The 26,467-nt window shown below is 46.6% G+C and overlaps 2 protein-coding genes across 7 annotated transcripts in view; one reads left to right on the top strand and one right to left on the bottom strand.

The window, feature by feature from the left end:
* Positions 1-9,337, bottom strand: part of CAMTA1 (calmodulin binding transcription activator 1) — a 244,299-nt gene extending 234,962 nt beyond the window's left edge. For 4 of the 5 annotated variants that reach the window (XM_064730528.1, XM_064730529.1, XM_064730533.1 and 1 more), the window contains exons 1-2: positions 9,279-9,336; positions 5,873-5,966 (exon numbers count right to left, since the gene is read on the bottom strand). In XM_064730528.1, coding sequence (XP_064586598.1) covers positions 5,873-5,939 — 67 coding nt within the window. In that variant the 5' untranslated portion in view covers positions 5,940-5,966; positions 9,279-9,336. Of the gene's footprint in view, positions 1-5,872; positions 5,967-9,278 lie in introns of all 5 variants that reach the window. The other variant, XM_064730531.1, reaches the window with a different exon arrangement.
* Positions 9,338-9,409: 72 nt separating this feature from the next.
* On the top strand, positions 9,410-26,125 carry DNAJC11 (DnaJ heat shock protein family (Hsp40) member C11). 2 transcript variants are annotated; one of them, XM_064730391.1, is made up of 16 exons: positions 9,410-9,545; positions 12,926-13,055; positions 13,457-13,530; positions 14,728-14,829; positions 18,803-18,931; positions 19,475-19,597; positions 20,037-20,110; positions 21,022-21,211; positions 22,038-22,123; positions 22,568-22,684; positions 23,605-23,760; positions 23,878-23,947; positions 24,055-24,112; positions 24,743-24,885; positions 25,314-25,443; positions 26,024-26,125. In XM_064730391.1, exons 1-16 carry the CDS (start codon positions 9,474-9,476, stop codon positions 26,047-26,049), a joined length of 1,680 nt encoding a protein of 559 aa, XP_064586461.1. In that variant the 5' UTR covers positions 9,410-9,473; the 3' UTR covers positions 26,050-26,125. The 2 variants fall into 2 exon arrangements, with proteins under 2 accessions (XP_064586461.1, XP_064586462.1); XM_064730392.1 differs by lacking the exon at positions 9,410-9,545 and adding an exon at positions 9,622-9,719.
* The last annotated feature ends 342 nt before the right edge of the window (positions 26,126-26,467 follow it).

Genomic DNA, 26,467 nt, shown 5'->3' with positions numbered 1-26,467 from the left:
AAAGGTGTTTATTCTAGGAATAAATCCAAGACTTAACCAAGACAATGTGTGTGGACAAACCAACTCTTACAACATGTGATGTACAACTGCCAATTCCTAGGTTTAGCAAATACAGGTAAATATTCCAAAACATGCACTTCTTCCAAGAGGTTCTCCAAAGAAATATACTTCACCTAATGCTCTGCCATCCAAGTAACTTCTCCAATTTTATGTGGGGAAGTTGAAGAGAATATACATTACCAGGAACTAAGGATGCTGGACTCAGAATGGACAAAAGCACATAATTTCCTAGAGGAGATTGAGCTCAGTCCCCTTTTACACTATGGGCTTTGGCTCCATCATTTTTGCCATTCCTTCTGCAGTTCTGAGCCTGTTTGTTTCCCTCAGAAATACAAAGACTACACTCAAACCACCTCTAGTTAAACTCTGCTGGCTACAGGAAATGAAGTACATCTCCAAAGTCCCAGCCCCTTTAAGGGACTCGGAGGAAAGATGTTTTTGCTGTGCAAACCCCTGTAAAGAGTTTGTGGATATTTAAACCAGTAACCTCAACACAAAATAGAGCATTTACCTGTTTAACCAAGAACAGAACTAACAATGCAGATGCTCTACAGGGGCACCAGCTCCAAAAGGACAGACATGGGTGCCAAAAGCCAGTGCCAGGCAGAAGATGCCACCATTCCCAACCCACTGCCCCCACAGCCCTTGGCCTTTTCTCCCTGTGAGACAGCCTGGGCTCCGCCTTCACTTTGCTCCCAGTGCCACTAAGAAAGTAGCAATCATTTTGCCCTAATATTCACCCATGAGCCAGTTAGAGGGAAAAAAAAATGAAATATGAGGTAAATTAAAGCTTCCAACTAAGGGGATTTACCAGTAAGTCACCATAAAATTCAGATAATTTATTTTTTCAATTCTGCAGCAACTTTCTCCAATTCATTTGGATTAGCTATTAGAAATTATGTCTCAAAAATTAAAGAAAATGTCTATTGACCACTATATCAAATTCTAATTTTAGCCAGGGAAAAAAAAGAATAATTAGGCTGTGATTTACTCTGGTAGTCAACTTACATTAACAATTTTCCCCCATGTTTTTGTAATTCTGGCAAAATCAAATAATATATATAGTACTCATATATGCTAGGCTAGATTTAGTAAAGACAATTTCCTACACTACATCCAGGACATTTCTCTTTGCTTTCTGTTCTAATAAGACAATCAAGTTGTTCTGTGTGAGGATGGAATGTGATTGTCATGCGTGGCCTCCTCGGTTGGAATTTTAGTGCAGTCTTCAATGAGGATGGAAGGATTAGTTTTTAATTTCTTTTAAGCTGTCATCCTCCTGTAACAAGCTGTATAGCATGCCTGCTCTCTGGGAATGGTTCACCCCATATCTTAACCCTTCTTCTCAGGGATAAAGTGTAAATCCTGCAAACTCTCAGTGCCAGAAGCCATCAAGCAGTGTTGGCTCTGCAGTGGATGCACAGCTCCCAGCTCAGCACAGTGAGTTTGGGATTGGATCTCTAGCTACAGCTGGAACAAATCAGGAAAGATGTTTAAGATCCCTAAAGTTGTGTTCCTGCTTTTAAACAAGTATCTTTTCCAATTCCTCTAGAATTGGAGTGCTGTGTACATTAACTGAATAAACAGGGATCTGGGAACCAAAGCAGTCACCAGGGTATGAAAGTGTCAGCCCCAGGCACTGAGAACAGAACAATGAGGAATGGAAGACACAAAGGAAGAACAACAGGACAACCAAAGGAAGTAGAACTGGTGATGGTAACAGAGGCAGAAGGTGCTCAAAATCACATGGATTCCAAAAGTAGAAGCCAGAGGCAAATTCAAATTTACCTGAGTCAATTTGCTCAGACAGCACAACCCCAGCACTGCCCATTGCCCAAAAACCCATCCAAGTCTGTCCTGTGATTCCCTCAGGGAGCATCATTAACCCACAGAGCACTTGAGCTTTCAATTAAAAAGCATCATTGCTGAAAGCATTATCCCAGTCTTTAAAGGACTCCATCCCAATTGAGCTCTGCCCTGTTATAAATTTACAATGAGAAGGAACTTCCCTGACTTTTCCTTTTCCATTCATTATTTACAAATATGTAAACCAAATGGAAAAGTAATCCCAGTGTTACAAACTGGAGTCACTCATGCTTTGCTCCCAGTGGCACCATGGCAGAGCAGCTGCTCCAGTTCTCTTGGGGTGCCCAACAGTGCCTTATCACACAACACTTCTTATAGGCAAAAATGATTGGTTTAATATTTTCTTACTTGTTTTAGCCACAGAGCAGTTTCTTTCTAGGTCTGCTTAAACCTCGTCTAACCTTTAAGACTATTCTTTCCCATGTGACCCATGAGAGTTGTACAAAATGAGAAATATATCCGAACAGCAGCTGCAGAAAATACACAGAAATAACTCGTTCTCACTGAGATGGGTTCATTTGTGAGCTCTGACTTTCCCCTGAACTTCCTCCCCTGAAGGACTGGAACAGTAATACCAGTACAATAATACTTTTTCTCCTGAAGTGGAGTAAATCAGTTCCTCACTCTCAGTAGTGAAGTGAAAATTAAGATGAAAAGGAGTATAGAATGTAGAAAACCCCTATTACTCCAGAATAATACAATTTGCTGCTGATGCTCAGTTGCTAAGATAGGCATGTCAATTATTTATAGAACTCAGGAGTGTGAAAGATGAAGTTTTTCAGCCTGGGACACCACGAAGGTAAAACCAGGAACACAATCCTGTCAGCACTGGCAGACAAGGACAGAATAGGCAAGCACAGAATATTTCTACACAGGTTACCTTTTATTGAACTACAAATTGCAAAAGGTCTCTATGAAATGCCACTTTCAGTGTTAAGTGAGCTGTATCTTCCTTTTGACAGTGTCAGTCTGTGTTTAATGTTTATTTAACATTTATCTAAAGGGCCATCTCTGCCAGGGAAACAATGTACAGTAAGTTAGCATAACTTCACCTGAATATTTACAGGAAGCCAAGGATCTTCTCCTGGATCTGTGCTTATGTCCATCAACAGCCTGTCACACACACTGTAAAACCTGCTCCACATGGCCAAACTTTGCCAATAATTTTCACAATCAAAATTCCAATTTATGTTCTCAGTAGTGATATCAAAATTGATCTGCACAAAAGCGTTTCTATGGTTTATAGCAAGTTTGTTGAGAGCAAGTATCTGGATTAAAACTCCCAGGGTTGCAGTGAAAGGTTGTTCATAGCTCATCTGAGGAACTAACAGGTACCATTCAAAAACATCCACAATTTCTTGGGGAAAACCTAAAGCAAACCAAATAAAACCCCACAGACAAAATCAGAAAACCTTGGAGTCCCAATTTCTAGTAACAGCCATTGATATATGGCATGGCCTTGCTAAAATAAAATGCCTTGGTGGGTGAATGCAATATTCTATCTCAAAGCTGGAGGAATTCTAAGTGCATCTCATCCTCCTGCCTTGCCTCCAACTCTGAGGGCAAGAGCTTCAAATACAGTGACTAAGAACTTACAGAAAAGGACTAGCACTGAACTTTCAGATCAAAGGATACCGAGTGATTCACGTTCCTTTCCTGACTGCTTGCGAGACGTGGGCTAAACACCAACAGTCAGGTGCTCTGGAAAGCTCCTCCTCAGAAAGAGAACTTGAATCAGCAGTGAGGCTACAGGACCCCAAACAATGTGAGTCTCCCTTAGACAGGCTCCCTTGCTCAAGAGCCCATGTCACCATGGGGGTGACACACACCACCTTCCACTGCTGCCACTGCTCCCCAATGCTGCAGGACCACCAGAACAGATATTGCCCATCACTCTCCTGCAACTGAAAACCTGAATGCTGACACTGAGGGAAAAACCAAAAAGCCACAAGCTAGCCCAGCAGGCCACTGTCTGTGCCCAGGGTCACACCAAACACCACGTGCTGGAAGGAAGCAGGAGCAGCGAGGACTTGGCAGCGCCTGGAGCACAACGGCTGCAGAAGTGATTGTGCTGATGCCAAATCTGCTCCTTTTGGAGCTTTCCAGCCACTGCTGAGAGGACAGCACGTGTTGCAATGCTGGAGCTGGCAAAGGCAGTGCTGAGCACAGCTAGTGGCCACTGGCCACCTTAAAGCACCAGCACCATGCGACTGACCCAAGCCAATGTTTAGCAGCATGAGCAGTAAAATAACAAATCTACTGAGCTCTCAAAACTGCAGCAAATATTGTAAACCCTCCCTGTTCCACATTTCACCCGGCCTTGTGGGTGCTGTAGGCACCACTGCTCAGTGCTGGCTGGGTGCCAGGGCCCCAGGCAGGGAGCAGAGGAATAAGGAATGGCTACATGAGCTGGCTCTGGGGAGCCAGCACTCCTGTAGGGACACAGGTCCTGCCAGCACTGGCTGCTCTCCAGTTTTACAGACTCAAAGCTCTCCAGACTGATGATGAAGAATTTTGAAACCCAAAGAGTATAAGAGACTTACATCCAAGTTTATGGAAATAGCTGAAAAATATATCAACAGCCTTCACATACACATATGCAAAAAAACAACAAAACTATCAAATCTCCCAAAATATGGATTGACAACAGAAACTTGCTAATTACTATTTTTAGTATCCTTAAATTCTCATCTCTGGTGCTATTAAACTAAAAATTATGTAACAATGGATTTGAACTGTAGGACAGCTTATACAAGTTAGGACCATTCCAGAAAAGTCAATCAGTGTTTCAGAGTATATTCAGCAGATATTTTGAACACATGCAGAGCGAAGATCTCTGTCCATTACAGGCTCTTGTCATATCAGGCTGGAAGGCTCCAAGCAGACTAAGAGCTCTGGTTGGCCAAATGGCACAAACACCTGAACTACAGGTAATTCCTCCCTGATTGCTGTTTTGAAAACAACATTTCCAGCAGAAACTATTATATATATGTATCAACCATTAAACAGTACTGACAAATCCTCTGCTTGCCCCAGAAACACCCTGTGTCCCACACAGCTGCTGCTGGAGAGATGTGAGGCAGGAGCAACAGGCAGATCATCACTGCAAACCTGGAATGCTTGCAAGGAGAACATTTGCTTCTGACTTTTGGGGGATTTAAGTCAGCCTGCACAAACAAGCATGGAAATATCCCAAGGAGAGCTACATGACTAATGAAGATTTTCCCGCTCCCCATCAGTTGTTTCAGCCACTTCTGCTGCCACTGGATGAGCATAACAAGGCCCTTCTACTGCGTGGTGCTCTGCAGGTATGACTAAATCTGCCTCTTCCCTCCCCAAGTTCCCAGGTAGACTATCACACCTCCATCACAGAGAGAATTTCACAGAATCAAAGAGCCAATAAGAAGTGTTTCCTCTGGGCATCTCTACAGCATTATCACAAAATGCAGTAAAAGCATCAGAGTGGCAGAGAGCGATTCAGCCCTGTCGGTGGCACCTGTTTGTAGAACACTCCCACGCTGCAGCCTGTGCACCTGCCTGGGCCATGGCCACAGCAGGACAGCCCATGGCTGGCTGACCAACCCTCTGAGCATCACACTGCCTGCAAATGGACTGCTCCAGTGCAGTCTCAATTCTGGTTTTGCCCTCAGAACAACCACGGCAGCAGAGGCGTGGAGTAACTGCTGCATCTACCAGGGCACACATGCAGGGACAGAGTGGGAAGGATGAGCTGTGTGGGTTTTAGATACATCATGATACAACTTTGGGGAAAACCCGAGCAGGTCAGGAGTGAGAGGCGGCACTGGGACTTCATGCAAAACAGAGGAGGAGGGAATTCAGAACACTGAGCTCTGGTTTGAGGGGGTGTGCCGTGTGCCTCGTGAGGAAAGGTACCCCACAAAGTCCCACAGGCTCTGAAATGCACTCAATTAGCTGTTCCTTTTACCTTTTTGTTCTACCCAGCATTTCTTCAAGAGCACTGTCATCTCTGGCTTTGGCATCCTACTCATCATCTATGAATTCATGTTGCCGTTTCCTCCCTGAAAGGAAAAATCCCATAGTCAGTCATTTGCTACACAGAGGAAAGGACAAATCTGACAGCATTTTTGCCACTGTTAAAGTTCAAAGATCACTTTGCCTCTTGAGCAGACAACACTGCAAGTTGTGCTCTGGGCTATGGTGTCATTCAGCCATGATCAATCAGTGTGTTCACTCCAGAAACTTACCCCAAATTTACCTGTAAGCAGCTGAAAAGCTGTCAGTGCCTCAGCCCTGTCTGGAGAGAAGGAGCAGGGCAATGACTTGCTCAGACTAAAAAAATTCCCACAACAACAAGAGAGACTTGTGCCAGGCAAATATCTTTATTTTACTTTAAAACATTCTGAAAGTGTTAATCTATATGAAAGAGAAGTGATACATGACTGAGCAAGCATGTTTAATGTTAGGGAAGCCTTCATATCACATGAGCCAAATTAAAAATAAGACTAAATACAAGTGTACAAAGCAGAGACAAAAAAAAAGAGAAAAAAAATCAATTTTCTCAAAGACATAACATAAGGGACTCCCACAGGGGCCGGCAACTTCTGGAAGGGAGAAGGAGATTATATTTTATGGGAAGAGATTCAATAAGCATTCTTTTCCCATAAAGCTAGTGATGGAGGATTGTCACTGCTCCATAGACACCCCGTGCACATTTCAGGACAACAGTAACAGGAAATCAATAGCACCTTTTATATGTGCAAAGACATTATCTCTCTGGACTCCTAATACTAACAAATGGGGCCAAGAAACACCTTTACTAGAATTCAGCAGTCAGCATTACTCTGCCTGAGAACAGAGGGCAGGATGCTGGTCTACACCTTTATATTTTTAGATATTTTTTAAAAACTAACTCTGCTCAGAGCATCACCCTCGAGTGCCCAGGAGCCCCTGGTGACAGTAGATCACAAGTGTAACAGTGCTGAGCCCTGGTGCTGTCACCCCATCACAGCCATCCCCTCCAGCTGATGCTGCAGCCATTACAGGCAGGAGCTTTGTCAGGGGGTAATTTGACAGCTTTGACAAGCTCGGCTGGATTTATGGCACTTTCTAGTTTTTCCCTCCATTGAGCTGTGATGGAACTAAAGTTAATATGACCAAACCCACTCTGTAAGGGGACAGGTTCCCAGGGCTGAGTCTGTGATGGCAGTCAGTGTGAGAATCTGCTACACTGGATCCCTCAGTGTCCCCTCTGCTATCTCTGGCTCTACCACCACTAGTGACGCTACTCACAGCTTACTACAGAGCACTGAAGCAGCAGCCACAGTGTCACACATCTGACAAACCATGTCCAGCTAAACCTGAGCCCTGGGACTGCTTCTCTTGCTGCAGGGATTGTGCCCACACAGCACCACAAAGCTTCCACCTGCAAGTACCAATGTGGAAAGAGGAATGAATAATGAATATTGCACCCCAAGCCAAGCCTTGGCAAGTTGGTAAAGCACAAACAAGCACTTTTCTTTCTTTTCTTCCTTTTTCTTTTTCCCATCAGATTGCTTTTTGCCATAGATGTCACATTTCCTCTGTTATAATGCAGGGTTTCAAAGAGCTCTCTCTACATCCTTAGAAAGCACAGTTCATATTTAGCTCCCTAAACTCGTATTTCTCTCTTCCTATATTTCCCTGCCAAGATGTGACACCTGTGGAACGTTCCCAGAAAATTCCCCTGAATCATCTGTGATGCAAGGGAACAGCAGCCAGCGTTGGCAACAAGCAGCTGGGTCTTTCAGGAAAGCGTCAGATCAATCTGGTGAGGGGAAGGATCCCCAGTAACTCTGTCACTAATCATCCCCAAGGATCACAGAGCTCCCAAATCTGTTAGAAAAAGAGCATAATTATGACAGGACCAAAATCCATGGGAAATAAGAGTTGCCATGGCAACTGGCATCCTCACAACTCTAATCTCCTTTGCGTTCTTGCACAGACTCAATGACTCCTAAACCACGTGGAGGAAAAAAAAAAACCTGTCTAGCAGGTGGGTTCATTGAGGAAAAGCAGTGCTAGAGGTGCTTCCCTGCAGAACAGACCCATTTCCACATGGTTTCTCAGAAAGGGAGCCTTTGTGCACCTCTTGTTCCAAGCATTGCACCTCACCCACCAGGAGTGCAGAGGAACTGCTATAACATAATCAATATTTCCTTCTTAACTACCCTTGTATCAGAAAGAAAAAACTTATTAATTATTAAAACATTCCTGTTTTCAAATAAAAGCGACATGAAGATAAAATCCAAAGCAGACAAGCTGAGTTTTGAAATGGGAATGTGGTTCCCTGCACTGGTGTCAATGAGTGGTTTTTCAAACACTCCTCTTTACAGACAGCAGTACCCAAAAACCACTCCAGCATCCCCACACACATATCAGATCCAGCCACTGGGCTTATTTTTCTTTGTGACAGCCTTATCACAGCATTAATACCCGATCTGTCTGTCCACCAGCACGCTTTAAAGGAGGTTTAGGTTTAAAGCTGAGCAGCCCTATTGCTAAAATCTCTGAGCTCTGCACACTTTGGGGCATTTCCCTTCCATTCCGGTACTGGTTGAGCCTGGGGAGTTCACCCACCATCAGGGAGGGCAGCACAGCGTGAACCGCAGGGTTCACTGGAGTTCTCCACGCCAAAAGCCAAAGCAGCGCTATTGATCCAAAGGAAACTGCTCCAGATCAGCCAGCGACAAACGAGCACACGCTCTGCCCACGGCGTGCCCTTGCCGCGGGTCTGACATCGCTGAGCTCAGCTGGGCTCGCCTCCGGTGCCGTGCAGCTCTGCCCTGGGACCCTCCGCTGTACCGGGCTGCCCCGCTGCCTCCGGCAGCCCCGCCGGAGCCGGGAATAGCGACTCACGGAATAGCGACGGGATGGTAACAGCAGGGTTTGGAAATCGCCCTCTTGTTACCGGGGAGAGAGGCCTCGGGGCAGCGTCTGCACCGACACGTCCCGTCAATGACCGGAGTGAGCGACTGCGCTTTAGGCAGGGACCGAGGGCCCTGCGGCACTGAGACGGGCACCGGGAGAGGAACCGGGGACGGGCACCGGGAGAGGAACCGGGCACGGGCGCCGGCGGTCGCGATCTCCCTCCCTCCCGCTATCCCCCGGGAACGGAGCGGACGGAGGCCCTGGGGCACCCACGACACCGCCACAGCCGCCGCTGGGGTACGGAGCGACCGCGCCAGCAAAGACGCGTCTGAGTGCCGGGGCGAAGAACCAGGAGGACGTGGCCGGAGCGGAGCGCGGCAGGGCAGGCCGGTGCCGGTCGCTGCCGGTGCCGGTCCGCGCTCCCTCCCTCGCTCTCTCTGTCCCTCAGTCCCTCCCTCACTCACCCCTCGCCGCCTCCGCCGCCGCCGCCGCCTCCCGGCTCGCGCGCCGCGCACATGCACGCGCACACGCCGGGGCCGCGCGGGCGCGGAGGGGAACGGGGAGGACGGGGGCGGTGGCATCGCGCGTGCGCGGCCGGCCGGACCGCCGGGCCGCCAGGGGGCGCCGCAGCGGGCGGCGCGGGGTGAGAGGTCGGGACGATGGCGGCGGCCTTGGGCGAGGAGGCGCCGGACAACGAGGACTACTACGGGCTGCTGAACGTGCGCCGTGAGGTGCGGCCGCGGGGCCGCGCGGGGCCGCGCGGGGCCGGGCGGGGTGAGGCCAGACCCTCGTGTGCGCCCGGCGGGAGCGGCGCCCCTTCGGCGTGTCCTCCGCACGGGCCGGGCTGCTGCCGCTGCTGCTGCTGGCGGCGGCGGAGCGGGAGAGCGCGGGCCGGGCCCTCCCGGGTGGGTGAGACAGGGGAGCGCCCGCTGAGGCCGGGAAATGCGGGGTTTGCTCCGAATTGCGGCGGTGTGGGCGCTGCCGGGGCGCTCCTGGTGCAGCTCCGCGCACGCCGCGCACACCCGCGTCCCCTGGGGCGCGGCTGGGGAGGCTTCCCGAACCTTTCCAGTTTGGAAACAGCCAGGGATTTCTGCTAAATGTTTATCCCGCCAAAAAAAGGATCGAGAATCCTTTTTTTCACTTTTAAGAATAGATGGATGTTAATTGGTGCGGGTTTGTTGCACTGCAACAGTTAGGAACTTATTGGGAGATAACTGCTTTTTTTATGATTAATATTAGGCAGATCTGCAAAGATCTGGATGTAGAAACTGTGCTGTAATTTGTTTCAGCGAGTGCAGCAGGAATATAGCTGTTATATATATATTTGTGTGTGTATAAATATGTATAAAAAGCCCATCCAGTCCATCAGCCTGGGTGTGGCCATTGTAGCTGGACAAGGCTCGTATTGAACCACCACTGCTGAGTGCAATAGGATATCCAGACTTGGAAGCGATTCAGTCTGAGAGCTTGGAAGAATTCCCTCTGGAGCTCCTGTCAGCCCCTGAGCTGCAGGGACAGTCCCCTGTGCCTCGTGTGTAGGAATCGGCTGCATTCCTGAAGGAACAGCGTGTGATGGTCACGCTGTTCGCAGAACTCTCTAATGCTGAGCTCCTTTTTAAAAAAAAATCAAGCCCTTGTCTGGTTTAAAGCCAGCAAGGCCATGCTTGTACATTCCTTGGGAGCTTTCGTAATTCCCCTCCAAAACGTCAGCAGCGTGCAGAGGTTAAAACAGAGCTGGGAACCACGCAGGGGTTGTGACTGCTGGGGAAGGTTTAATGGTTAACTTAGCCAGGTTCCAGAGCAGGACATTCAGGTTTTGTACTGCAGGGAGCTGGAAACTGAATCAAAGGGGTCTGCAAGGGAGTAATTCCAACAGAGAGGAGTGGGTGCTTTGTTAATTATTGCTAATTATTTTCAGCAGTACTGTCCTGCAGTGGATGTGGTGAGCAGCGTGTCTGGGTGCTGACACGGGGTGATGTGGCCGCTGGGCTTGGAGCTGCAGTGACCCCATGGAGGCAGGATCCTGTGAGCAGGAGTTGCTCAGCGTGTGTGGGAATGATTCATCTTTTAGACACGTTAGCCTGCTAAAAACACAGTGCTGTGTTTGGGACCTTAAATGAGACCTTTCAATGTTGACCAGAGTTTTGGTAATAAAAATGTAACTTACATGCTGTTATTTGTGACTGCATTTCCTGGCAGCCTAAAAACGATGGCAGGGTTTCTTTAGTGGTTTTGAAGAGGCTGTTGCTCGTGGAATATTGAACCAATGACCCAAACTATTCAGTGATGATGAAATGCCCAATCTAACATTTTATTGAACATGGCATTTATGAAAAATGAACCTGCTCATTTCTATTATATAATCAATAGCACATTAAACCATTTATCATTAATTTGATTTAAAAATGCCATTTTGGGGCTATATGTTCCCCTGCCTTCCCAGTTGAGTTTAAATTTGATATCCGAGAAAGCATAAGGTAGTAAAAAGAAATAAGCTTAATTGTAGCTGCCCTTTCTGTCTTGGGACCAGCAAATTTGGCAGCTCCTCTTTTGCTGTATCATTTCAAAACATTAACAAGGAACAATAAAAATGTGCAGAATAAACATTCTGAGCTGTCCTCAAATCCAGACAGATTCCTGGTTGTGACAGAAGTGAATGTGGTTTTGTGATGGAAACCCTCCTTGCCACAAGTGGTGAAAAAGATGTTACTTCAAGAAATTACCTTTTAGGAACTTCATTTCCCCAGTGAAAGCTAGGAACCTGTGACAGCTTTGCTTCCTGAAGGGTGTTAACAGTAAATGGAATTTGTATCTGTAAATCCACTTCTGAGTGCTCCCCTCACTGACTGCACTGGGTCCTGACTGGGGCAGCCCCTGGGGACAGCCTGGACCATCAGGTTTTGGTTATTTTACTCTGGATGTTCCTCCTGGAATGGCTTCCTGTGCCCAGGAGCTGGTTCTTGCCTGGACAGTTTGAGAACTGGATGGTTGGGCTCTTTCAAGCTCTGCCTGGGGGAAGTTCTTGTTGATTTTAGCAACTGCACTTCTGAAAAGTCGTTGTTAAGCAATCTCCAAGGAATGGGCAGGAACAGGAACTGCAATGCAAGGGATTGCAGTAGCAGGGTGAGGTGAGAGAGGGGAGATTACCAAGACTCTCCAGAGTCCAAAAATAACACTGCTGGGAGATGGTAATGTAAGGAGCAGGGGTTTTTCCCTATTGATTCTGAACGAGCCATCCCTGTCCTTGGAAGGAGGCCAGGTGCCATCTGAGGTCCCAGAGTGGTTGCAGTAAAGGACAAGGCAGGTTCATTTGTGATTTGTTTGGTGGCACACTGTCCCTGGCTTTGTAGACAGATGAGGCACCTTCCTCCTTCACAGCACAACACAGACCCTGGTGGAGAGCACAATGGGGCACTGGGGAGCACAGGGCAGGTGCTGGGATGAGAGCAGAACCATGGGTTTACATTTCTTACCTTTACAGCTGTGCTTTTGGATAGTTACAATGTCCTCTTGAGGGTTGAGATTGAAATATGAGTAGAATTTGTTGTACATCTCTGGATTTATATATTTTTATCTGAGATGACTTTGCTTTTTCCTTCTCTTCTGATTTGGAGGGGAATACCTGTATTATATAGTTGTATTAGGCAACTAATACATTTGCATTAGTATACAATACTATATACTTGTATTATTTGTCTAATACAAATGTATACAGTTGTATACATTTGTATTAGACAACTAATACAAATATATACAACTATAATACCTGTATTATGTAGTTGTATATAGTTGTATCAGTTGCCTAATACCTGTATTAGGTAGTTGCCTAATACACCTAGTCTGAACATGAATGGTGGGGTTTTTGCATCCTTTTTTATACCTGATTATGCACTGATGAGGTGCCCTGTTGCACTACAGATAGCATGGACAATCCTGGTGTGATAATTGAATATTTTATTAACTTACGTAGCGAACCAATAACGCGTTCTTGATTTTGGTCCAAATTAATGCAACGTAACAGCTGACAGACTTCCCTTTCAGGACTGATCTTGAGAGTGGCCTTTTGGCCGTGGCCTTGGCTGTCCTTGCTGATTGTTGGTGCTTTCCACAGGCCTCCCAGGAGGAGCTGAAGGCGGCGTACCGCCGGCTGTGCATGCTCTACCACCCCGACAAGCACCGCGACCCCGAGCTCAAGAGCCAGGCTGAGCGTCTCTTCAACCTTGTCCACCAAGCCTATGAAGGTCAGGGGGAGGCTGAGCTTTGCAGAGGGGTTCTGGGAGAGCTGTGCCTTCATGCTTTTTGAAGATATTTATTATTACAAAGCAATAATTAAATTTGGTGATACTTACCGATGCTGTTTCCTGCTTCTGTACCATAAGTCAGAGGGGAAATCCCTTATAAATGCTGCAGGGAATGAGATGAGGAGTGTGTGTCTTACCTCCTGCATGCTGTAAATGATCTTCTCATCACTTGACTTACTTCTAAAGACCTCTTCCATAGGAGAATAAAGGCTGAAAAGCTTCAAGTAGAGATATCATTTAATATTGTATTGATGAACTGCTGCATTTCTGGGTCTGTTCCCTGTCACCTGGCCGTGGTCTCCATTTCTAGCAAGTTCTTATATTTTGGTTTCAATTTGCAGTGCTTAGTGATCCACAGACCAGAGCCATCTATGACATATATGGGAGGAGAGGACTGGAGATGGAAGGCTGGGAGGTGAGAGAAATCGAGCACATTCTGGCCAGTGGCCTTGACTAAGCCCACCTTTATCTGCCATGGTTCTATCAGCTGCACTGACACCTGGCTGGTAATAAATGCCTCTGGGTTTGAAGGCATCCTTGGTTAGTTATTTCTGTCTCTCTCTGTCCCTGCTGGAACACCATGATGGATTTCCAGAGAACCCTTTGGTTTTGCACTTGACAAGAGAACAATAAACCTGACACTCAGAGTTCCCTGGAAGGATATTACCATGACAGGCAACATCTTTATCTGAGACAAATGTGTCATTATTGTCCATCTAGCCCCAACTTTTTCATCCAAAGCTTGTTTTTTTCAGCATCAACTAGCTTCTGAGTTTGAAATTACTTTTTCTTCCTGGGCTTTTTTGGGGTGGGTCGAGCTGGGTTTTTTTAATGTGTTTGGTTTAGTTTTGGTTGGGTTTTATGGGCATGGAAACAGAACTTGTCCATTCATATCTGTCCAGCTCTGGAGTCCCTTGCTAGCCTCTGCCAGCCCTGGTTGATTGCTCTGTGCTGCTTGAAGCAGAATCCTGTGCTATTGGGCCAGGTCAGCCCCAAGGTCAAACTTGGAGTCAGTTGCTAGAAATGTGGAGCAGATCCAGCATGTAACAAATGCTTTGAAAACCAGATTTTTTTAACTGCTTTTGGCAGACTTGATCTTATTTTGCAGAGCAAAATCCAATACTCTTTCTATCCATTCCAAAACTGGGCCTATATAAAACCCTCATTCCCTGAGCCATGTCAGGTAAGCAGCTGTGAACCAGCACAGCCTGAAATCACACAGCTCTTGTGGAATCAATTTACCTCAGGCCAGAGAGATTCAGTTATTTTCATTTTTGTGTCCACACGTGGTAGAGCAGTTAATGGATCACTGAGGGTAACAGCTGCACTGCAGTGTCCTGTACTTGTGGTTAGACAGCTCTTTGCCCTGGTTTTGTCACAGAATTGAAATAACAAAACCATTTTCTGTTCTCTCAAGGCATGGTTTTCTCTCATGCCTGCCCTTTGATCTGGCCTGGGTGCTTTGTTCCAAACTCTGACTGTTGAAATTGGCTTTCAGCAGCTGGGGCAGTGTGTTAGTGCATTCTGCACCCAAGGCTCTGAACCCCAGCACTGCAATGCCCTGAGCAGCCTCTGTCTGGTAATGGTTTGGTTTTCATTGCTTTTTGAGCAGGTTGTGGAACGAAAGAGAACTGCAGCTGAAATCAGGGAAGAATTTGAGCGTCTGCAGAGGGAGAGGGAAGAGAGGAGACTGCAGCAGAGAACTAATCCAAAGGTAAGCAAAGACTTAATCCTGGTCTCAAGAGTGGGCCTGTAATTATCTCCAGTGTGCAGGGGGTGCTGAGCCTAGGTGAGGGCCCAGAGGAAAGAGCCCCTCAGGTGTCTGCACTTGCTGCATGACTTTCTGTCTTTTGCATATGCAGTTTCTCTGCATAATATAGGGCAAACAGCTCATTCTTTGAACAATCCCTTACTGAATATTCTTCTTTTCTTAGCAAAACATGTTGAGACAAAATACCTTTTTCAGCAATTTTCAGAAAATAGACCTAGCACTGAAATATTTATGATTTCTTTCCAAGTTTACTAAATAATTGTAACTCGCTGCAGTTACCTGACAGGTTTTCCCTTTGGCACTGCTGCAGTGTCACAACAATGCAGGGAGCTGTTCAAATGCATCTTGAAACCAGCAACAAATCTGAAGCATCCCTAAGCCAGCTGGGCAGCAGCACAGTGAGCAAGGTCAATCTGAACAGGGTTAGTGCCTGTTTTTGGAAAGGGTGATCGTGCCCTCAGGGTGAGAATCATCCTGGATGCTGTTCCCATCTCAGTCTGTTTGAGCTGTGTCTGACTCACCTCAGCTCACCTTGGCTGGTCAGAGGTGCTCAGGATTCCCATTGGGATGGACATGGCAATTGGCCAGAGTATCCATAGCTCAGACTCGAGGTGTCTTTGCTGCCTCTTGGCTTGATGAGTGTGTGAGGCAAAGCTGGGGTTTGTCAGGATGGTCCCTGACTGAAGTTTCAAAGCTTGTTGAATCGCAAAAATCTTGCTTCTTATGCAATGACTAACATTATCCAAGAGCTGCACTTACTATTAACTAAATTAATTCATACATTAGTGTAAAATCACAATGTCTTCTGAGTGGACAGATGTGGGATTGCAGTGGTGCTTAGGACTGGATCTTAAGGAAAACATCCACCTAAGCAGAGCTGTAATATTTTGGCACATTCACCTTGGCACCACCTTTGGATGTGCACTGCTCTTAGCAAAGCAATTGTGCTGTCCAGATCTCCAGGCTGTGGGTAGTTTATAGACACTAAGAACTGCTTTGTACTAGAAGGGTAAACAAGCATAAAGTGTTGTGTGAGTATCTGTTGACAGCTTTATTCCAGGCAGGAAGGGATTTCTGTGTGCCACAAGCCAGGCAGGGCAAACTATCCCTGCTGGAGGTGTGGGTGAGTGGGGTCACAGAGGTGTTTGCAGAGAGGGGCATGGTTATCTCCCACCCTGCTGCTCCCTGCTGCAGGAATGTGACATTTTCCCTGCCGTGGCTGCGAGCTGCACTGTGAGCCTGTGTCCTGGGATAAAATTAGCCATCTGGGTGTTTACAGCAATTGCAGGCTGGCAGCTGATGGAAATGCCTCTCCAGGCAGTGTTCCCGTGGAATTGGGGAGCACAGCTGTGATCATTTCATACACGAGCACAAGTTATTTTAAAATTTCCAACGTTTTGTCGGTTCTATAAAACAGTTTCACAAAAATAAAGCATTTTAACCAGGAATGTTGAGCAATAACCAGATGTAGGCAATTTGGAGGGTTGAAATTGAGTCTCCTATTTGCTTTTAGAGCTTTGTTTTTGCTTTCAAAGATGTGCAGAAGGGTTGAAAAGTTCATTACTAGGTTTAAGAAGAACGGCTTCCTGTTAGGAGAAATTAAATCCAGTTATTTTCCTGCTGTGGAAGGTCAGTATGTAAGGAACACAGGGGCCTCAAGGCAAAGCCTGGCATAACTTACAGGTATCACCTTGCTGAAGGTAAATCCCTAAGTAAAAAGTAAGGAGGAAGTATATTTTCCTCTGGCACATGTACGAATTCCATCAGTGAAGCGTGTTACCTTTTCACAGGCTGGCAAATAAAGGTGATTTTCAAAGCCAATCCCAGCTCTGATGGTTCCATAGTGCCACTCCTGCTTCCTGCCCTGCTGAGCTGCTGCAGTGTGGGCACCACTGGCTCCTGAGCAGGAGTTCCAGCTCTCTCCTGCTGCCCTTCCTTTGTGGAGAGCTCCTCCATGCTCAGAGCAGGTGGGAGCTGGGAGCAGCAGCAATCTCCCCTCCATTATCCGGAGGCATAGGGGTGCTCTTGTTCTCTGGGAATATTTTTAACTTTGCCATCTGCTGCTTTTCCTGTGCTTGTGCCTGAACCAGTTTCCTTGCCAGGATCCACAGAGCTCCCAGGGTGACTTCACCTGCTTGGCAGGAGCTGGAGGGTCTGCCCAGGGTTCACCTCTGACCTCAGGGAAAAGCAGAAGAGTAAGAGGGAGACACTCCTTTTCTCTGAGCAGATCTTGTGGATTTTCATGGAGAGGTTCAGTGTTTTCCTTTTTTCCTTGGGAGGAATATTTGCTGTACAATTCATACATGGGAAAAAGGAAATCTTAGTATTTTGAGTGTGTTTTAGAGAAAAGAGGTGCAATGAATTTCAGGAATGCATGTGGATCTTGGTGCATCTTTCCAAAGGGTGCAGCATTGTGGCACCAGTAAGCCAAGTACAGCAGGATTGTCACCAAATGGTGTTTGCTAGCACAGGACTGAGCCCTTCCAGGGTGGTTAGAGGTTTTCCATTGCTTCCCTCTTCTTTTGGCCTGGTTTCAAGGATCAGCATGGCACAGGAGAGGGCTGAAACTGGAGAAGCTGTAGGGTCTGGAGTCACCTGAAGGTGACTTTGCAGATGGTTCCTGAAAGTGCAGAAAGGGCAGAAGCTGCTTGTTGGTGCCACCACCATGCAGAACAATGAATGAAATTGCTCTGAAATTCACCAGCTGCCAAGGCTGGTTAGTAAGCAGCTGGGGCACAGCCCCTGTTCCAGGATTCAACTGGAAATAACCACACCTTTCAGTTTTAAAATATTTATCCAATTTTTGCTTCATGAGAAAATAAACACTGAGAAGAGGCTGGGAATCTCCACAGCAAATAGATAGCTTGGGTGCCCAGGCAGAGAAAAGGTTCCAGTCCTGTCAGACTCTGCAATTCTTCCTTTATTTACAGTCAACATTTGATTAGAGTGGAGCAATCAAGGAAAAATGCTCCCTCAGACTGAAATAAGGATTTATTCCAGCCATGCTTGGCCTGAGTGTGGATGGGGTTTGTAGCTGCCCAGCTAGTGAGTTCCATATACAAACTGCTCCGAGTTCAGTCTGTGCTTGTGCACAGAGGGGGGGTTTTATTGCAATCCATATGTTTTATAGGAGCTGGGATGCTGTCAGATGGATCCATAGGGAAGGTTTCCAAAGCCTCTTGAAGTTATATGACCCAGACAAGTACCTAATTGTGCTCTTTTCAAAGAAACACACTCCTGCAGTTAGTCTGAGGGAGCACAGCAGCAGGTAGCCAGGCTATTGTGCTGTGACCTAGTTTTTTGTAGGAATAAGTTTTTCTATAGTCTGAGAAAGGAAATATTTACCTCTTGCTAAGAGTATGTCTTTTTCAAGCCTTCCTTCTGATCACAAAGTATAAACTAGAAGAAGAAATCAAAATATTTTGCTAACAAGGTCAATTGAAAGTGAATTATACAGTTCAGTACTAAGTTGGTTTAGGTAACTCATCAGAAGAAGCCTGTAGAGGTTTTCTGTCCAAGTTCCATTGAAGAAAATCAATTTCTAGAATATATTATTTCAACTTTTAAATACTGACAGAGCACAGTCATTTGTGGTGAAAGAAGAAACCTGCTATGTAAAGGTGTTCTACCTGTTTCTGTAATGTGTCACTATAGAAAAATGATCCCCTGGGATTGCAAGTTGAGTTTGTGCTGAAAAACTGCCTTTTCTCCAGTCTGTTTGATGATTTATATTGCTGTTTAGAAATATTGTAATCATTCACTTTTGTTTTGTGCATTTGGAAATGCATTTTAGAGTGGTAAAAGTAATTGCAGAGCAACGGAAAGCTGCACAAAAATGTAATCATACCCAGGGATGGTTCTGTGCACGCCAGATGTTTGCTAATGCTGAATGCCTGTTTCCCTTGTCATCCCTCAGGGAACAATTAGTGTGGGAATAGATGCCACTGACCTGTTTGATCGCTATGATGAGGAGTATGAAGATGTGCCTGGGAGCAGCTTTCCCCAGATTGAGATCAACAAAATGCACATATCCCAGTCCATCGAGGTGAGGAGGGCGAACTCTGCCGTGTGAGCGGGGCGTGAGTGAGTGCAGAGCACAGAACACAGAACACAGAACGCTCTGCTCCTGCCTCTCAGCAGGGTTTGGGAGGGACAGCACAGGTGGGAAGAGGCAGCTTGGGGCCAGCAGAATGCTGGGTTGGCTCTGGAGCCTTTGGGCACCTGGTCCTGCCCTCCTGGCAGGGAGATGCTCAGTGCCCAGTTCTCACTGAATGGGATGTGTTCGGTGTATGGCACCCAGTCCTGAGGATGAGCATAAGGAAAAGAATGGGAAGCATTTCCTCTTTCAGAGAGTTGTAGAAATTTAGTCTGCTAGAGAGATGAGAATGGTTTACAGCTCAAGGTCAGGTGGTACATTACAGGTGTCACAATTATCTGGTACTGTAAGAATTATCTGACTTTTTGCCGTGCTTGATGTTGGACTACAAAACCATTTACACTCTGCAGTGGTGGTTATGTCCTTGCAGAACATGCACTAAATGTGTGAACTGGGATCAGAGTTACTTGAAACAATATATTCCTTTTTCAGGCACCCCTGACTTCCACAGATACAGCAATACTGTCTGGAAACCTTTCCACCCAGAATGGGAATGGAGGGGGATCAATTAATCTTGCACTGAGACGAGTGACATCTGCCAAGGGATGGGGAGAGGTAAGAGTACCCCTGTTGTGCAATTTTATATTCAATCTGTTACTTGATGTTCTATTTTTTGGGGGGGAGCTTTAGCTGTGGTCCATCTCTCATTTTCTGTATTCTGTAAAATGTAGAAAAATTAATTATTAAAGGAATTTGAGACAAAGGGAATACCAAACCTTGTTTTTGTGAGAGTTTTCTCCACGTTCCCAGGTGCCAGCAGCAGTCACCTGTAGCTTTACAAAACTGGCTTTGTTTTACCCATGGGCTCCAACTCAGTGAGACACCTTTTCTTCTTCTGAATGCAAAGCTGAAGAGAAGGGAGGGTGCTGAAAGAGGTTGTAAATGTTACTCAGATGTGTAAAACAGCTGTGATGAAAATGATGCTCATGCCATACTTTGTCACTATTGTAAAGGATGATTTCCTCTAACACTCTGGCACTGTGTATTCCAACAGTTGGAGTTTGGAGCTGGAGACCTTCATGGACCTCTCTTTGGGCTGAAGATATTTCGTAATCTTACACCAAGATGGTAAATATTAGAAAAATGGCCTAGTAGTTAATATCCCACAAAAGGGAGCTAAATGACTTGAATTCTCTTTCACATTAATTTTGGATTCATTTTCTGTCCTACACCATAAGGTGTTTACACTTCAGACTTGAGGTCATACTTGTGTTGTCAAAATGCCTGCATTCTTTTTGGGTGTTGGTGCCCTCATTTTTCATATTTCCAGTTAAGGAAGGTCTGTGTTCCACATCCTTAGATTTGTACTTCATCTTGTCACGATTTATCATACTTGAGGCAGAGCAACAGAAGTTTGCTCTGGGAACAGAACAAAAAATGGGGAACTCTTCTGAGGCTTCCATGTGTGAGAGGGAGTTTTTGACTGCAAAACAGGAGATGAAAATAATGCCAAATTTGCCACTAATCTCATGTCTGTTCACAAATGAGTAGAAGTCTCAGATTGCAAAGGAGAATCCAAGGTAAGGCCTGTGATTGGAGCCACATGTCAGAGCATCATAGGAGCTCATGTAGGTTCCTCCTGTTTACATTTTCAAATTTAGTGCATCTGCCATTCCTCAGAGCTTGTACAGGATTCATGTTCCCTGGGGAGTGCTTTAGCACTGGTTTTTAGGATTACTGAATAGCAGGGCTGCTCTGTGCCAGCAGCCCAGTGTGCTGTTCTGCAGAGAGCAGGACGTTACCTGCACAGGGCAGGAAGGGGAAGGCTGGGTGCCTGGGCACAGACAATAAACCAGGGCACAGCTGCTCTCCTGGGCACTGCTGTGCTCAGGGCAGTCTGAATTCATTTTAACTTTTCCCTGAAAGCCTTGCAGGATGGTCTCTGGGCACTCAGTAAAAATTCCTGGGCAAGAAAGACTCTGAGGCCAGCTGGGAGCCTGTGTTTTTTTCCACTGACAAGTTTTTCCTCATGTTTCTAGTTTCATCACCACAAACTGTGCCCTGCAGTTCTCATCGCGCGGGGTCCGCCCCGGCCTCACCACGGTCCTGGCCCGAAACCTGGACAAGAACACCATGGGCTACCTGCAGTGGAGGTGGGGCATCCAGTCAGCCATGAACACCAGCATTGTCCGGGACACCAAAAGCAGCCACCTCACCCTGGCAATGCAGGTGAGAGCCACGGGCAGCACAGGGATCCTGTGGGAGAGAGCAGCCTCACCTGCCTGGCCCAGCAGTGTTTTGCTCTCGGGAGTTTGCAGTTTATTGCAGCCTGAGATACATGAAAAGTCTCTGTTTTGGCCTGCACATTCAAAGAATGGGTCAGAGCTCTTCAGTTCTCAGTCTCAGAGTTGTTAATTGTATCTTATCTGTAAATTTTTTTCTCCTATCCAGCCAAGGTCTGCTCAGCAGGACAATTCCAGGTACACTGCCTGCCCCCAGGACAGCATTATCTCTTTATACTACAAACTACATATAACATGTTTACAATTACTTCCCAATACTTATCACCTATGTTAGACAGTGAGCTTCTACTCTAAACCAATCCAAAAGTGCCAATATCACAGCAGAAGATGGAGGTAGAGAAGAAGAAGAAGAAAGGCTGGACACGCCCAAATCCTTCCATCTTGTCCCCAAAACCCCAAAATCTACTTTTTCACCTAGTGATAATTTTATTATTACACTACTTAAACTTCTGTGGCTATCAGGCCTTCACACAAAGCTGGTAATTCGCTCCATGGGTCATAATCAAACCCACAGGTGTTCTGGGCTGTGTGCCAGGGTCTCTGAGCCCCCTGGCAGGGGTCCTGGCAACTCTGGACACCCAGGGGGATGTGCTGAGTTCTGACATTTTGCCTTGGGATTACAGGTTAAGGAAGGTTGTAAGTGGCAAGAACTGCTTTGTGTTCTGTGCTTCAAGGTTGAGAAAGGAAATTGGGGGTGCAGCATTGGCCAGGGGTTCTGATGTTCTGATATGTTTGTGCCTCTTGTGTTTCAGCTGGGAATCCCCCATTCTTTCATGATGGTCAGTTACCAGCATAAGTTTCAGGATGAGGATCAAACACGAGTGAAAGGTTCTCTCAAGTAAGTGCTCAAGAGGGAATTCACATTGCTCACAGCCTGAGGACTCTGTCCTCTCCTGCTGCTGTAGGCCTCCAGGTTCCACACAAACCAAATGCTTCTGTGGCCCTTGGGAGCCTGCTTTTCACTCTTTAAATCTGGTAAAGGCTGAAGTGAATGTCTTGAAGGCTTGGCCCTGTGTGCCTCTGCACTTAAGTGGAACTAATAATACTTGTGTATGATATCTCTGCATCATCCCCAATAAGAAAGCCAGAAGTTCTTGTTCACTACTTAGCAAGCTGGAAGGTCTCATCTTACCTTGGAGGTACACTGTGAATCTTCCAGAGGCCAACATCTGCTGCAAACAGATGCATTTCCATGCTTTACTTGATTGGGAATTACAGGATTCAGTAAAGAGAAATTCAGATATCTTCTCTGTCTTAACAGTTCTTGGTTCTGTCATTCTAGGGTGGGTTTCTTTGGGACCATAGTGGAGTATGGAGCAGAGAGGAAGATTTCCAGACACAGTGTTCTAGGAGCCACTGTCAGCGTTGGTGTTCCCCAAGGAGTGTCCTTGAAAATCAAGTCAGTTCAAGATCTCAACTCTTTATTACAGATGCTGACCATAACCCCCATGATTCTGTTTCCAGTATTCAGGTGGGAAGGTGCCAGTCCCAGGTCAATACAGGTGTATTGATACATCACTGGGAGAGGGTGCAGCTGCCCTCAACCCTAATGCAAGCTGTAAGCCCATCATAAGCAATGGGTGCTTTCCACTGCTGTGACTCACAGCCTGGGCCACCTGTCTGTGTGTGTGTGCATCAGAATATTCTGAAATGCAGCTTAAATTGAGATTTGGAGCACTCTGGTAAGTGAATGGAAGATTTCTGAAAGTATTAGTAGAGATGGATTCCATGTGTATTGTGCTGTGTACAAGTGAATGCTTGAATTAGGGAATTACCATTGCCTAATGCAGATGATTGTACCATTAACAAGGTGCAGTTCACAGAAGGACAGAGCTCATTAAGTGTCCCTGTGGGGTGTGAAACTGCTGAAGGGCCTGAAGAATTCAGGCCCAAGGAAACTCATGTTTTCTAAAATAAATATTGTTACAGACTTCAGAAAAATGTTCATGTACACCTGCCCTGAAGGCCCATTCCAGTATTATGAGCACAGGCCTTCTCTAGAAGCATTTTCTCTTCTTTCATGAGGATGTTCGTCCCTTTTTCAGTTGAAATTAATGACCAAGCAAATTCTCCTAAGATTAAAAAAAGAACTTTAGAATGGTCAGGTATATCACGAGCTGCTGCTTCAAAGTCTGGCTCTGGCTGGTGTCAGCTGCCTTTTCTGCCGTTGGCTTTTTCACTTTATCAGGCTTTTCACATTTTGAGCTCCTCATTCATCTCCCCTTGGTTCATCAGCAAGCACTGCTGCTAAGTGTGCTTCATCAGGTACATCCAGCTCTGCTTTTCCTCTTACCATCCCTCTGCTCTTCTTTGTTGCAGGCTGAATAGGGCCAGCCAGACCTACTTCTTCCCTGTCCATCTAACAGATCAGCTGCTTCCCAGTGCTGTGTTCTATGCCACCGTGGGACCTCTCGTTATCTACTTTGCCATGCACAGGCTGGTCATCAAACCCTACCTCAGGGCACAGAAGGAGAGGTGAGCTTGCACATTCCTCAGGAAGTTTTTTTGGGCTTATTTGTGTGAGGCTGAGGGGTGGGTAAGGAGACCCTGCCAGTTTCTGCCTGAATCCCAGCTCTGCCTTCCTTCTGCCAGGGAGCTGGAGAAGCAGCGGGAGAGCACAGCCAGTGACATCCTACAGAAGAAACAGGAGGCTGAAGCAGCAGTGAGTCTTTCTTAGTGAAAGGAAACTCTTTTCACTCTGGACCATTGTCCTTTGGCCACAGTCTGTGACCCTGTGTGATTTCTGCTCTGCCATTTGTGTCGTGACAGGTCCGGTTAATGCAGGAGTCAGTCCGAAGGATAATTGAAGCAGAGGAAGCCAGAATGGGTAAAGATTATGATATCATTTACTTGTTCTATAAATTTGGAGAGAAGAAGGAACAAGGCAAAGGTGGTGTTTCTTCATTCCCACTCCTGATAAAGTGCAACTTAGATGCTGCTGTGCCTGTAGTGGGGGAGCCCTATTATGACTCAGCTCCAGGTGCCTGAGCTTAAGAGGGATCACAGAATTTTATCTTGGGATATGGTGTGAAGTGGATCAACAGACTGAAGACAACAGTCTGGAATTACCTCTTCCCCAGAGAGAGGTGTTTCTATAAAAAGGTGCAAAAGTTGTAGTCTGAAATTCAGGTTTTACTGATTTTTCCCTTACATGGTTTGTTACTGGATCATAGTGGGAATCTGGTCTCTTATGGTTACTAGCAGTTTTCCACAGAATGTTCCAAAGTGAACTGAAATCCAATTGGACTGGCACATCAGTGTGACACTGAGGTCCTGTCACTCCATTCTAGTGCTGAAGGTTGCTAACAAACACCCAAGTAAAAATGTTGTTCTTTGTTGGGAAGTGTGGGTTCAGGCCAGGAGAATTAAATCTCACTGAAAGCAAGAGAAAATACTGGGATGGTCTTTTTGTCAGTGGAAGCCTTCCATCACAGTTGTGATTTCCTGGGAAATGCAGGTCTGATTGTAGTGAATGCCTGGTATGGGAAGTTTGTTAACGACAACAGCAGGAAGAATGAGAAGGTGAAGGTTATAGATGTGACTGTGCCTCTGCAGTGCTTGGTGAAGGACTCTAAACTCATCCTTACAGAGGCCTCCAAGGTAAGTAAATGTTCTGTCAATGCCCAGACTCAGGGACTCAAATGTGTGGCCCAGAATTTTGTTTGAGCCATGTGGTGTCCTGCCAGGGGATCTCTCCAGTGGCTCTGGATCAATTCACAGATGCCATTTACCTACCAAGTATTACACGCTCCCAGGAACTTCTGTTTCTTGGGGCTTTTCCAGTCCCAGTGGGACAGTGGGTGTTACAGACCTTGGGGGTGTACACCAGAAATTTCCCAACCCCCTGGTTTACTTTTATGCACCAAAAACTTGTGTAAATGATTCCCCAGTGTCTTAACTTGCTGGCAGCAAAACTCCTTTTCTTCCTTTATGACACGTTGTCCTTGGCAGTAATAAATGTTTTTGGCCAGCTGGAGAGCTGTGAAAGTCCATTCCCTGATGGTCAGTCTGTCCTTCTCTGATTCAAGGCTGGGCTGCCAGGCTTCTACGACCCCTGTGTGGGTGAGGAGAAGAGTTTGAAAGTGCTTTATCAGTTCCGAGGAGTTCTGCACCAGGTGATGTCAGCTGACAATGAGGCCCTTAGGATACCAAAGCAATGTGAGTAGCACAGACTGCCCAGCATCTTCCTTGGGGAACCAGAAATGGGCTCCTTCAGCTCTGTGGTGAAGCACACAGAACTGGGGTTCAGAACTGGAATGGGCTGATCATGACTTGCCTCTGGAGTAAGGCCCAAAAGAACTCAGCAGCAGCTCTGCAGCTGTTTGTACCAGCTAGTTTGTATCTCTAACTGTGGCTGGAAGCAGAGGCCTCCCACAGGTGCCAGTGTCCTTCTGTGCAGTTTGCAGTGCTGGGTGGCCATTTGGGGAGTGAATTTAATGTATGAAGGCCTGAGTCAGATTTCTTCCTTGTCCCCATTTATCTTACCTGCCAAAACATTTTCCCTGCTGGAATAGCTCTGTGAAACCAGTAACTTTTACTGGCACTCCTGTGGCTCTGGTGGGTTGGCTCAAGGGCACAGACCTTTGTTTGCTCTAGACCAGCTCCCTGCCCAGTGTGAGCAGCACATCCAACTGACACAGCTTCCAGAAGTGCATTGGAGGCTTATTTGAGTTGTGTCTAATGAGCAGCCAGAGGTGTTGCTGCCTGTCCTTGGTACAGTTCCTTGTTCTCCCCACAGCTCACAGGATCGATGCCGACGGCTAATCCGGGAGCGCGCGTCCCCCACGGTCCCTGGCTCAACAGAAACTGCAAAACCTCCCCCGGACGCTGCCAGTTTGAACAGAGACACTTTTATTTTTACTGTCTGTACAGCAGGAGGTGTCCTGCTGGTTCTGTTAGGGACAAAAGGACAGACCCTGCTGCTGCAGGCGGCTCCCAGGCAATATCTGAGTTGTGGCTCGGTACCCAATAAAGCAGCGTGACTCTGAGTGCACAGTGCTTTCTGCAGGGGCTCAGGGCCTCCTGCTCCCAGCTTCCTGCACTCACACTTCTCTCCTGGCACTCAGCAGGGATGAAGACCTGTTCTTCTCACTCCTCCACGTACTTCCTGGGGTAGGTAACACACCTTCTTCCTTCTCCTGAGGGGAATTTCAGTTCTCTGGCCACCTCCTGGAAGTCCCCT

Source organism: Zonotrichia leucophrys, chromosome 21 (assembly GCF_028769735.1).
Source record: "Zonotrichia leucophrys gambelii isolate GWCS_2022_RI chromosome 21, RI_Zleu_2.0, whole genome shotgun sequence".
Lineage (NCBI taxonomy): Eukaryota > Metazoa > Chordata > Aves > Passeriformes > Passerellidae > Zonotrichia > Zonotrichia leucophrys.
The sequence above is the reverse complement of the archived record's forward strand: the minus strand, read 5'-3'. Positions and strand labels throughout refer to the sequence as shown.